General features: G+C 42.7%; 1 protein-coding gene across 2 annotated transcripts; it reads left to right on the forward strand.

Moving 5' to 3' along the window:
• The first annotated feature begins 492 nt into the window (after window positions 1–492).
• Window positions 493–12,470, forward strand: HDC (histidine decarboxylase). Of its 2 annotated transcripts, XM_073304035.1 has the most exons (12): window positions 493–645; window positions 2,464–2,636; window positions 3,167–3,280; window positions 4,731–4,853; window positions 6,001–6,135; window positions 6,981–7,124; window positions 7,386–7,452; window positions 8,350–8,512; window positions 8,613–8,703; window positions 10,207–10,305; window positions 11,423–11,524; window positions 11,724–12,470. In XM_073304035.1, exons 1-12 carry the CDS (start codon window positions 618–620, stop codon window positions 12,468–12,470), a joined length of 1,986 nt encoding a protein of 661 aa, XP_073160136.1. In that variant the 5' UTR covers window positions 493–617. The 2 variants fall into 2 exon arrangements, with proteins under 2 accessions (XP_073160136.1, XP_073160137.1); XM_073304036.1 differs by lacking the exon at window positions 10,207–10,305.
• Window positions 12,471–13,081: the final 611 nt, after the last annotated feature.

Here is a 13,081-nt window from a genome sequence, read left to right on the forward strand (position 1 = left end):
CTGCTTCTGGCTATTGGGCTGCTATGCAATTGTCTGCTGCAGCCCATCAAAGACTGGCCTAGCCCATGATGTAACATGCTAAGCTTTAACAATACTAGGCTGGGTAGGAAAGTAAGTGCCACTGAGACTGTTCCCAATGGGCACAGACAATGTGGAAAGGATTCGGTCTGCTTTTATTTATCCCCATGCTGTGCTGGGCTGCTTTTGATACCATCCTTGTCACCCCCATCCTCACCCAAATTGTAAATTGTGTGTCTGGTTTATTTCATGGAGAGTGATTTACTCTGTGGCTGTTGACAGAGACTGAACACCAGCTGCATTCCCAATAGTAAAAAGAGTTAATGCAGAAACAAATCATCTGGAGGAAATTATCTTAGACATCAAAAGAGTGCAGGGAAAACACACATGCACTCTGAGAATCACAGTGGGGAGGAGTTAGATACATAGTTCCCACTACGTTAACTTGCCTACGCTAACTGAATGCGTGGGTCTGGCAGATAAAAAGAGGTATAAAGGCTGAAGGATGAGCAGCCAGCAGTGAAGGAGGACAGCGCTGCCTGCAGCCAATTGAAGATTCACAGCCCAGATTGGAGGGGGTGACTTTGGAAGGAGCCATCATGGAACCAGGGGAATACAGACAGAGAGGTGAGTGAGGCAGATCTTCCTGCGGGCTTCTTCAGGCTATCAAAGTGGGTGGCATTTTCTTGCAGGGAGGAGAACTGTTGTGGGCTCAGAGTGGTGCATGGCAGTCCAGGTGGGTTCTGTGGAATATCCCCCCCCAAAGATGAGTTTCAGAGGATGGCTCTGATGTCAGTTCATTTCCTTGCCGTTATAAATAAAATGGTAATGGTCTGTAGTCCTGCAGTCTAGAATAACCTTATGGGAGAGGGTTGTGTTATGTACCGTGGACCAACTGCCAGCCAGATTGACACCCCTGAAACCCTGCTGATGTCAGTGTGGTTGCAGAGATGTAAATCAGGGCACAGCTCAGGCCCATTAAAACATGTCATATAGTTTAAAAGTCCGGCACACTCCATGTCTGATGCAGGAAGGTGAGAGTGTCTAGCAAGTGGAGAAGGAGCCCAGAGACATGATTGCTGTCAGAGAGTGGTGGGATAGTGCCTGACCAGCACACAGAGAGAGAGGACTATGAAAGGATTGAGCATGATCTTTATTTCTCTGAAACACACCATTTCAGACAATTTCAGTTGAGGCTGAGACTATCTGAATAGCCATCAGTGATTAGACCGTGCACCAAGATACAAGGCACTTGAGAAATACCGTCTGTTACTTAACACGACATAGCGATCTTTCTCTGTGAATTCAGAGCTTTTTACAGATATGCTATAAGGGCTCTAGGCCACTTTACAGATGGGACATGGAAGCACAGAGAAGTTAAATGTCTGACCCATTGACAGAGCTGGGACCAGAACCCAGGTCTCCTGGCTCTGGGCTCCCTGCCTTTTCCAGAGAAAAGGCTCTTTTCCTTCATGAGGAATATTCAGAAGCCCTCTGCCTTCGAGAGGCTGTTTCACAAATTTCAGAGTAACAGTAAATTTCAGAGTAACAGCCGTGTTAGTCTGTATTCGCAAAAAGAAAAGGAGGACTTGTGGCACCTTAGAGACTAAATAAATTGGTTAGTCTCTAAGGTGCCACAAGTCCTCCTTTTCTGTTTCACAAATGCATCTCAACTGTGGTGTGCACTATGTGTGTTCTTAGGGGAACAGGAGAGTAAAGGTCCACAAGGCTGTTATAAGTGTAGCAATTGAAACTATTACCATGGAGTCTAGTGATCTTTTATTATATGGGCAAGGAAACAAGTATATTGACAAGACAATGCTATCAAGGGGGGTTCTTCCTGGGGGCAGAGAGAGTCTTAAGCAAACTCTTAAGGCACTAGCCAAAGTCAGTTTCTGAGGAGAGAGGCACTTTTAACTAAATTCTAACAATCTGTACTGGAAACCCTGGGGCTACTTTAAAATGATCACGAAAAGAAGCGACTGCCAAGCACAGAGGTCCGTAGTGTAGGTTTCAATGTAGTTGGCATTTTAAGCATTTTACAGACATCAGTGGATTTCCTTTGTCTTCCTGACCTGCTCTTGAGTTAGGGGAGTTGATACCAAGGCACTTTAGAGTTTCCAGCCACTGTACATGGGGGGGATGCACGCCACTGAATCCGTTGAAAGCCGAAGCCCATCACTCAGGATTTGCCGTCACTGGGTCACTCCCAGAAGATGTGTGAGATCCAGTACAAGAAGCAGGTGACTTACATGGGGAAAACATGGCTCTTTTAATGTACTCAGTTGAGTTTTCCAAGCCTTGATGGCTCTTGTATTCAGTACTGCAGCTATGCATTGAGCAGTTTGATAACTGAGCCCTAACACATGCAAAGAGCGTGTGTGAATTGCTGTGTGCTGTTGTTCCTATGGCCTGACTTCAAAGGGCACATCCTGCTTCTTCCAGGGAAAGAAATGGTGGATTACATTTGCCAGTATCTGAGCAACGTGAGAGAGAGACGGGTGACTCCAGATGTGCAGCCTGGTTACATGAGAGCCCAGCTGCCAGACAGTGCCCCTGTAGAGCCAGACAGCTGGGACAACATCTTCGGAGACATTGAGAAGATTATTATGCCTGGGGTAAGAACTAGAGTAGAACCGGAATCAGGAAAGTGTCATTACCATCCAGTGTGAATATCTGCACCCTGGGAATGAGTAGCTCATAGTGAACTCTACTTAATTAACTAGCACAGGCATTCTAACAGGGGAGAAGATCCATGGGATTACAATTCAATAATGGTGAAATCAACAAGTCACTGTTGCAGCAAACTCCACAAAATACAATTATAAGCCTCCCTGAATAATCTGATGTAATAAAAATAAAGTAACTGTCATGGATGGTTGCCAGAGGACCATTATTTCCTGTTTGAAAATATATGGCTGTATGTTTAATTTAGATAAACTCCAAACTAAGCCAGAAGTATTTATCTAGTTACCGCATATTACAATCTTTTGACAGTGCTCTTTTGCTGTTGATGTTATTTTTCAAACTTGCTGTTATCAGATCTTCAACTGGGAGCCTTTCCCATCACATTGTGTTAATTTGTATGGCTGGTTCAGATTTCTCTGACATTGTTCTGGATATAATTTCTCTGCATCCTCTGATCTAGGTTGTCCATTGGCAGAGTCCACATATGCACGCCTACTTTCCAGCTCTTACCTCCTGGCCTTCCCTGCTGGGGGACATGCTGGCTGATGCTATTAACTGTTTGGGATTCACATGGGTAAATGTTGATTTTATATAGTTTTGAAATGCTGTTCCTTGGTCTGTATTATGCAGAAGTCAAGACCGGATGATCATAACGGTGTCTTTTGGCTTTAAAATTTATGAATCAATAAATTAACATATTTAGTTCAAACCATTTTAAGCTGTTTGCACAACTAAAGTATAAAACTGCTTTAAAAAAAAGAATCTCCAATATTTAGATGCAACAATTTCCATGAATGGTGGCAAGAGCAAGAATGATACACCACTAAGGGCTTGTGCACGTATAGAGTTGTTCCTGATTAACTGTTCCTAAATGACTCCATATGTGGATACTCTTAATCTGGAACAAGAGTAGGGTTGCTAACTTTGGTTGGACGTGTTCCTGGAGGTTTCCTCACATGACAATCTTTAATTAAAGAAAAGGAATACTTGTGGCACCTTAGAGACTAACCAATTTATTTGAGCATAAGCTTTCGTGAGCTACAGCTCACTTCGAAGTGAGCTGTAGCTCACGAAAGCATATGCTCAAATGAATTAATTAGTCTCTAAGGTGCCACAAGTACTCCTTTTTATTTTTGCAAATACAGACTAACACGGCTGTTACTCTGAAACCTTTAATTAAAGACTAATCTTTAATTCCTGGAGACTCCAGGACAATCCTGGAGGGTTGGCACCCATAAAAGCCTTGTGCTTATTTAGCTTAACCCAACCGGGGCTAAGCTAAACTACTTTAATGTGTGCTAACCTGCAAGTATAGACAAGCCCTAAGAGGCAAAATGTCAAAAATCAACCATTAGGAAGGCACCTAGTCCCGCTTCCTGTTCCTCTTTGCTCTTGATATGGAAGTAGCATAGTAACCTCTACTAGCAGTCCCTGTCAATTCCCTTGGGCTTATGTTGTTTTAGACAAGGACAGTGGGAGTTTGGAGATTTCCCTTTCTCAGCATGGAGGCTCATGTTCCAAAAGTGGTCAAAGTTATTGTGTGTATTGCAGTAGTGATGAGATCAGGGCCCCATTGTGCTAGATGCTGTCCAACGCGTTTGCAATCTAAACAGACAAGACAGACAAAGGGTGGGAGAAAGGAAATGTTATTAAACGTATTTTATAGATGAGGAACTTGCCTAAGGTCATAGAGAGAGTCTCTGGCAGATGTGGAATTGAATCCAGATCTCCTGAGTCCCAGCCTAGTGTCTTAACCATAGACCATTGCTTCTCTCTCAGAAGTGTCAGTAACTTCTTTTGGAGTATATGGGATATCCTGCTATTTCCCCTGGACATGAATGTCACCTCAGCAATCCACGCCTTGTCAAATCCAAACTAGCCTACTGTAATGGATATTTTAAAACCTGTAGTACTGTCACTTAAGGAAAGCCTAGGGTATGAGGTTTACTATCAGAGAGTTACTATCAGAAGGTTTACTATCAGAGGGATTAAAACAGACTGAGTTTATTTGTTCCAATCTCTAGGCCTCCAGTCCAGCCTGTACAGAACTGGAAATGAATGTAATGGATTGGCTGGCGAAAATGCTGGGCCTTCCAGATCCGTTCTTGCACCATCACCCAGACAGCCAGGGAGGAGGAGTATTACAGGTAGGAGAGCTCAGTGGGTGTTTTGCAGAATCGATTTGCACACTTCAGAATGGCTATTCCATTGCTCAAACAAAACTCCCTTTAGAAGTTGGTGGAAGTTTTTACCTGGGGTAAAGTTTCCAGGAGTCCTGTGTCTAATTCTGGGTGCCATATTTTAGGAAAGATGTAGATAAACTGGAGAGAGTCCAAGGAAAGCAACAAAAGTGATAAAAAGTTTAGAAAACCTGACCCATGAGGAAAGGTTAAAAAAACCCTCGGCATGTTTGTCTAAAGAAAAGAAGACTGAGAGGGAACGTAATAAGTCTTCAAATATGTGAAGTGCTGTTATAAAGAGGATAGTGATCGGTTGTTCTCCATGTCCACTGAAGATAGGACCAAAGGCAGTGGGCTTAATCTGCGGCAAGGGAGATTTAGAGTATATATTAGGAGAAACGTTTAAACTTTAAACTGGTTAAGTTCCGTAATTTTAAAATCCAATTTTTATGTAGAACCATTGCAGAATGGGTCCCTGAGTTACAAATAGGAGCTATTTCTCTTGGGACCTGTGTTATTGCTAAATGAGGCCAACATAACTTTTCCTTCTGATTTCCTCATTTCACATCATCCTTGTAAGCTCCAAAATTATGTAAAACCACCTGGGGATAGAGGACACTTCTCTAGCAACCTTTCTTCACGCCAGTAACCCTGTCCCATTTACTTTGTACTTTGAATGTGTAAGAATTTCAGGATCAGGCCCTGCATTTTAAACTGCTTCCATAAGCCCTCCTCCAATGCCCACTGCAGTCAATGGAAAAACTTCCACTGACTTCAGTGGGCCTTGATCAGGCCCATAATTTCTGTGGATTATACTACTTTATAGCCAAAGGAAAATGTACAGTACTTTCTTCTTGTTAATGCTCTCCTGCTCATTCAAAGCACACACCATTTAAAATGCACCACTTTCTGATGCCGGCCCACAGAGACCAGCAGCACGATGGAGAAGATCAGTGGGGTTCCCCTGCACATGAAATAACTTGTGACAGAAATAAAATAGGGGGTGGATAAGATGATTGCTTCAGTGACTATAGCAAATCCATGACAAACTAACAAGAAAGGAGGAAAACGCATCTGGATGTTCTACAATTAATAAGCAGCTGTTTCTTTGCAGAGCACTGTTAGTGAATCAACTTTGATTGCTCTGCTAGCAGCGAGAAAAAACAAAATTCTGGAAATGAAGGTTTCGGAGACAGATACTGATGAATCCACACTGAACTCCCGTCTTGTTGCTTATGCATCTGATCAGGTAGGTTCCCATTGTTATGAATAAAAAAATTAGTTCCTGTGTTATCAGATTGAATAATAACACTTTGCAATTTTATATCAGTAGTCAAAGTACTGTCCTGCTGTGAATGAACCCTGAGGTGGGCGGTGTTAGTCCCATTTTACAGAGGGGGAAACTGAGTCTCAGCAAAGTGAAGTGCCTTTCTTAAGGCCACAGAGATCCCCATTCACCTGACTCCCACTCCTGTACTTAGTCCTTCTTCCTTCCCACTATTGGCCAAACCTCCCATGTGCTCCATCCAGAGCACAGCACCTGAGAGATCATCTGTTTCCCCAGGACATACATATTGCCATAGCATAGATGCTCAAGCTGGATCTCCCTCACTATAAATGAGAGGGATGTTCTTGGTAAGGGCCCCCTGTTTTTGGAAATTCCTCTTCTCCCTTGGTTCATCTGTGCCCAGATTTGCTATCCTCTCAGGCACACCGCAAAGCCCATTTCTGTTCTCTCCTTCCTACGTCTCCAGAGGAGGGAATAGAGTGAGGGAGCTGTATTTCTAGGCAGTCCTTTCGGGATCTGAAGTTAAGCAAGAGGTGCACATCTTACAGCATGGATCCCTACCACTTCATTTTAGAAATATTAATAAATAACTGGAGCATGCAACTTCCATGAAATAACTGTTAATTACCCAATGGTTCAACGGAACTTACAAGACTGAATAGTAAAACACAATAATTTAGGGTTTATTAACTTAAATTATTACCGTTATTGCATCTCTAACTTTTGTTGTTGTCCTCTCCTTTCTAACGCCCACAACTTGCTGGGCTTGTGTAGGTTCACACTTTCTTCATTTACTGTTCTTTTAGGCTCATTCCTCAGTTGAAAAGGCTGGTTTGATTGCTCTTGTGAAGATGAAATTTCTGCCTGTGGATGAGAACTTTGCCCTCCGAGGTGAAACCCTGAAGAAAGCCATTGAAGAAGACAGAAACCAAGGCCTAGTGCCTGTCTTTGTAAGTTCTGCTTTCGGGTACTGACATACTGGTGTATTATTATTGTCCATTTAAAAATGTGTCTGAATCACTTTGCTACTATGGTAAACAATAATGAATTCAAGGTAGAAATACATGTGAATAATTTACACTTTGGTCTATTCAAATAAGAAGGTACAATTTCCATTTTGACTGAATTCTTAGCCTGATTAGTTCTTGAATGTGTGGGTCAAAAAAGATTAATTAAATATCCCATTTTGACAAGCCTTTGCTTTCTTCCAGGTTTGTGCGACGTTGGGTACAACTGGTGTCTGCGCTTTTGACAGTCTATCAGAGCTGGGTCCAATTTGTAAGCATCTCTTTAACCATAAGATCATATACAGGCAGTAAAGGGAGGCAAGTGTAGGATTTTTTGTGGAGCCAAGAGCAAACAGGAAACCACTATTCAGCTGACCTTTTAAGGCCTAATCCAAAGACCTTTGGAGTCAGTGGGAATCTCTTCATTAATGTCTGCGATATTTGAATTAAGCCATTAAAATATGTCCTGTTCCAAATGCATGAAATTCACCCACTAGCAGAGGTTCCATGGATGCCCCAATACCAAAGAATCACAGGAGTTCTGCCCCGTGAGGAACAGTGACAGAATGGGTGTGCACGAGTATCCCACAACCTCTGCAGGAGGTGGAATTGGTCTTTGTCCATGCTCCATTTACACCTGTCTAGAAAAGGTTTTGAAAGTAGGGGCTGGCAGGACATCATTGTGGTCACCAGGTCTATGTTTCAAAGGAGTGGGAAGTGATTGTGAATCCTACTCCAACCCAGGTTCTGACGAGTGGGTGCAGAGAGCCTCGGGTGCTGCTGCTTACACTGCATTGGTTGGGTGGGGATTCCATTCTGCTGCGATCCCCCGACTCTGGCTTTGTCCTGGGGATGTGATGAGGAATTTCACTCACTATCAATACAGATGACAGGACCTCAAACTTTAAGAGGCTGCCTTACAGAGTGGGGAGGATTAGCCAAAGTTCTGTCATGGAGTAGAGATGGGCCCATCCAGATCCGATCTTTTCCAGTGGATCCAGGTGTTTGATGCAGAAACATCTTTGAGATGGACTGGTCTGTCTTGCTTCCAAACTCTTTTCTCTTGTGTCCTAAACAAAATTTAAACCGACTTCTCCAGAATGGAGAAGCTACGTGTTAACCTACTGAGCCACCATGACCTCCCACAGAACATTTTCTATTTCTCCAGGTGCCGCTGCGGGACTCTGGCTTCATATTGATGCTGCCTATGCCGGAACCGCATTTCTCTGCCCTGAATTTCGATTATTTTTGGATGGCATTGAATATGCAGATTCTTTTACTTTCAATCCTTCCAAATGGATGATGGTTCACTTTGACTGCACTGCATTCTGGTGAGTAGAGCAAAACAAGCAAAGGGAACTAACATACAAATTGCAAGGTCTTCCTCTACGGAATTTTTTTACTAAGCACAATTCATTCTATTATTGATAGGGTCAAAGACAAATACAAATTGCAGCAAACCTTCAGTGTTAATCCCCTCTACCTCAGACATGCCAATTCGGGGGCTGCTATTGATTTCATGGTAAGTGGCTATCTGAACCAATACTTGACATTTCCTACAAAATGTTTGAACAGAAATTGCCAGATTCCTAATACTCCTGGAGCTTGTTTCATGTGATGATAAGAATATCTCTAATGCAGAGTATAGAAACAATCATAGTGAAGTGTAAATACAGTTTAAATCGGGGAGCGTAACATGAGCTCTGGCAGTAAGCCTGCATTGAGAGTAAAATTACACAGAAACTCTTCTAGATCAAATATAGAAGCGATAAATGTAGACGCTAGTTAGGATAATCAAACATCACCTGGATATTACAATCTTCTGTTGCCCTGGAAATTTTTTGTCTGTGTACACTGAGATATTGAGCCAGATCCTCAGTTGATGCAAAGCTCCATTAACTTAACTGGAGCTACATTGAGTGACATCAGCTGAGGATCTAGCCCACTGCCTCACCCTGAAAAAGGTCACTTCCATGTAATGTATTGTCAGAACAGTTCCAGTGGATGGGGTTCTTACATGTTTGCGGGGCTTATTCTGTTTATCTTATTCCTACTCTAAACTACAACAATTATTCTGATACGTGACATAGTTATGGGAAAACATGTAAACAATGGAAATTCCTTGATTTGAAACAGCAGTAAAAGACTAAAATATGTTAAATCTTCATTGGGCTGTAAATACAGCTGGTGGTGGTGGGGGGGAGCTAAGAAGCAAATCATTTCAGATCTAGCTAACTAAATCTGAATACCATGTTGCAAAATAATATTCTATAAGACCAGTGTTTCAGCTATGTGCTCATCAAGGTCCTGAAAAAGGCAATTGTTTTCTTTCTTGGTATAGGTATAGCTTATTTCTTTAATTAGCATACATTGCTCCCTCTGGTGGTTAATTTGGACCGATGTAGTTTTGTGGATTCTTTGACATAGTTTCTTTCTTTCTTTCTATTTTTTTTTTTTAAATGTAGTTTGGTCCCCCTGTTAGTTGGCTGCCATTGCTTTTTCTAATTTTTCTAGTCTCATTTGTCTCATTCATCCTTTAGGCCCTGATTTGGGCCCTGTCCCTCTTCAGGACAGCAGCTAAGCACATGGACAAGTCAATAGGACTTAAAGTTAAGCATTGCTGTCCTCAACTGCGATGGACTAATCATATTAAGTGTTTTCCTGAATTAGGTCTTTAATCAGTGTATACCGCCCTCTGCACTGTGAACTGGAATAATAAAAATTAGTGATCTTTTACAAAAAGTTAGACACTTCTAGGGCACCAACCGCTGTAATATCTGAGTGAAGTCGCCAAAATAGAATGTTTTTTCAGAACACCTGGGAAAATAACTACACAGAATCTTCCTTTAATGAATGTTTGTTATGCCAATTTCCTCAGTCTTTTTTACACAGGTCAAACTCCTTGTCTGAGTATGGGTTACTCAGCTGGGAAGAGGGATGCAGGACCACACTCTATTATGCTGAAGTGGGACTCTCTTTAATATTGTTTTTTCAGCTTGTTGATGTGCTGTTGTTTTGTTCACAGCACTGGCAAATTCCACTGAGTCGTCGGTTTCGCTCTTTGAAGCTCTGGTTTGTGATTCGTTCCTTTGGGGTGAAAAAGCTTCAAGCCCATGTCAGACATGTATGTGAATTAGCAGGACAAGTGTTAACATATTGATATTATTTTTCAGCATCTGAGTCCATTGAACACAGTTCTGAGTCTGAGTAGCAGAGATCCTCTTGCACCTGAAGTTTGTATAGATCTGAATGCTATTGAAAAATGTATGCTGCTTTTAGCCTGTTTGAGGTCTTGACTCCGTAGTTCCTAGGGAGGCAAAATTCTCATTGGATTTGCTAGGAGTTTTGCCTAAGTAGGGTTACAAGATTGGGCATACAGACAAAATCTTTTTTTCAATCCTCCACAAACACAAAGCGCTGTCTGTGGGGAAGTGGGTGAGCTATGGAGAGGCCTGGCAAACGGATCCAACACCCACCCTGTACTCCACAAAGCAGGACACTACAGAGGCTTTCTGTGGAACAATGTGTGGGTAGCTCTGGAAGTAGGCAAGCGGGGGCTTCATGGTCAGTGTGTCTACAAATCCAGAGGCCTAAACCCCAGAGTATAAGTACAGGAAGCCGCAGTATGATATAGCATCAGGGAGTGTCTCTACTGGTGATCCACAGCCCAGAAGCATGGAGACAGATTCCATGCTCCAGTGTTCCTCCAGAAAACCCCAGCCAAGCCCAGCTGTTCTAGTTTTGTACACATATCCAAAGGGTTCATCTGTAAGAGTCTGATCCACAACCCATCAAAGTCACAGTCTTTCCACTGACTTCAATGGGTTGTGGATCAGGCTGTGAATGATCAGGCCAGATATAGAATCATAGAATAGAATCATAGAATATCAGGGTTGGAAGGGACCTCAGGAGGTCATCTAGTCCAACCCCCTGCTCAAAGCAGGACCAATCCCCAATTTTTACCCCAGATCCCTAAATGGCCCCCTCAAGGATTGAACTCACAACCCTGGGTTTAGCAGGCCAAAGCTCAAACCACTGAGCTATCCCTCCCCAGATTGATATTCTGGCAACTGAATGAAATCTTTATTACTATGCAAATCTGAGAACCTCAGTGTGTGGGGTTGTGTGGGGTTGTGGTTGGGGAGGGGAGTTGGATTTATTTATCTACTTCATTTTGCATCTTATGCATTGTTTGTTATTCACGAGAAATAACCACTTTAAAAAAAACATTTAAATTACAGGGCACTGAGATGGCCAAATACTTTGAATCTTTGGTCAGAAGTGATCCCCTCTTTGAAATTCCTGCCAAGAGACACCTCGGACTGGTTGTATTTCGTTTAAAGGTAAAGATGATGATTATTTGTATTAATTCTGGAATGAATCAGCAGTAGCCAGCATCATGTCTCCCAGCTTGATTGCTATGGGTAAGGATTATATGAAGGAATGTAACAAGATCACTGGCAATTGTTACAGACTGTTGTAGATCTCTAATCTGCAAAGTCCACTGTAATATACATTTCTTCTTATATATTTTTAAAACAGGGTCCTAACTGGTTGACAGAAAAGGTCTTGAAAGAACTGAGTAAATCTGGCAGCCTCTTCCTGATTCCAGCTACCATTCATGACAAGTTCATCATCCGCTTTACTGTAACGTCTCAGTTCACAACCAGAGAGGACATTCTGCGAGACTGGCATATCATCCAACAAACTGCAGCCCAAATCATTAGCCAGCATTACATGCTGCATCCCAGCAACGCTGCTGATGGGGCCAAAATCCCCAACATAATAAGTAACCCCAGTCCTATTGCTGATCACGGTACTTCTCCGTCTCACACGGAGGTAGGAGAACACAAAGTGTCTTTCAGAAAGATAATAGCGCAGCCTAAAAAGGTAGCAGTCAGTCCCACTACATGTGTGGTCAGTCAACACCTGGAAGCCCAAGTGGACCCTCTGGATGACTGCTTTCCAGAAGATGTCCCAGACGTCACCAAACATAAATTATCCTCTTTCCTATTCAGCTACTTATCTGTACAAGACAAGAAAAAGACAGCCCGCTCCCTCAGCTGCAACAGTGTGCCAACCATCAACCACCCGAAGGCAGCAGCCTCTGAGAAAAATGGTTCTCACCCCTGTGATAAAATTCTTTCCAAGCTGCCCAAAGAGGTCATGATGCTCAAAAAAAGTGCCTTCAGAAAACTGATCAAGTTCTACAGTGTCCCTAGCTTTCCCGAATGCAGCATTCAGTGTGGCATTCAGCTGCCTTGCTGTCCTCTGCAAGCAATTGTTTAACAAGTGAAATAGATTGGCCTCCCCAGGTGGAAGAGAACCAAAGTTTGCTTATTCATATGCAATATTACCTGTTATCCATGTTTGATATAGAAACAATATGAATGATCATTAAGAAAAGTCCTGTGCTTGTACTGAAGCAAAAACACAGTGTGTATTTATTGATTAAAATGAAATAAACCTCTTAAACTTGTTCTGTGAAGCTCCTCCTTCCAGACTGATGTGGGGTTTGAATTAGATTTTGGATTGTTAATTTCTGCTTTGCCAGAAGCCTGTTCATAGCTAGCAATCTGGATTCCTTGCTGGTTTAAACAAGGAGCAATCCCACTGGCTTCAGTGGGAATGCATGCGGTGCAGCTCGGTTCTGAATTTGGACCATTTATTCTCGTGGCTTGATTTTGATTAAAATGTTATTGGGACTGATTCGGACCTGTGGGAGCAGGGGATGCTAACAGCTCCTCCACACTGTGCCAGAGGGAGGAGTTCACTCATGCTGCCCTTCCCAGGAGGGGCTGCCAGACAAAGGCAGCTTCAAGTCAGGGAGGGCTTTGCAGGAGCCCTGCCTGCATACCTATTCAATCAATTATAGGCTCTCAGGGTAGTGGGGGTGGTGG

Source organism: Lepidochelys kempii, chromosome 10 (assembly GCF_965140265.1).
Source record: "Lepidochelys kempii isolate rLepKem1 chromosome 10, rLepKem1.hap2, whole genome shotgun sequence".
NCBI classification, from domain to species: domain Eukaryota; kingdom Metazoa; phylum Chordata; order Testudines; family Cheloniidae; genus Lepidochelys; species Lepidochelys kempii.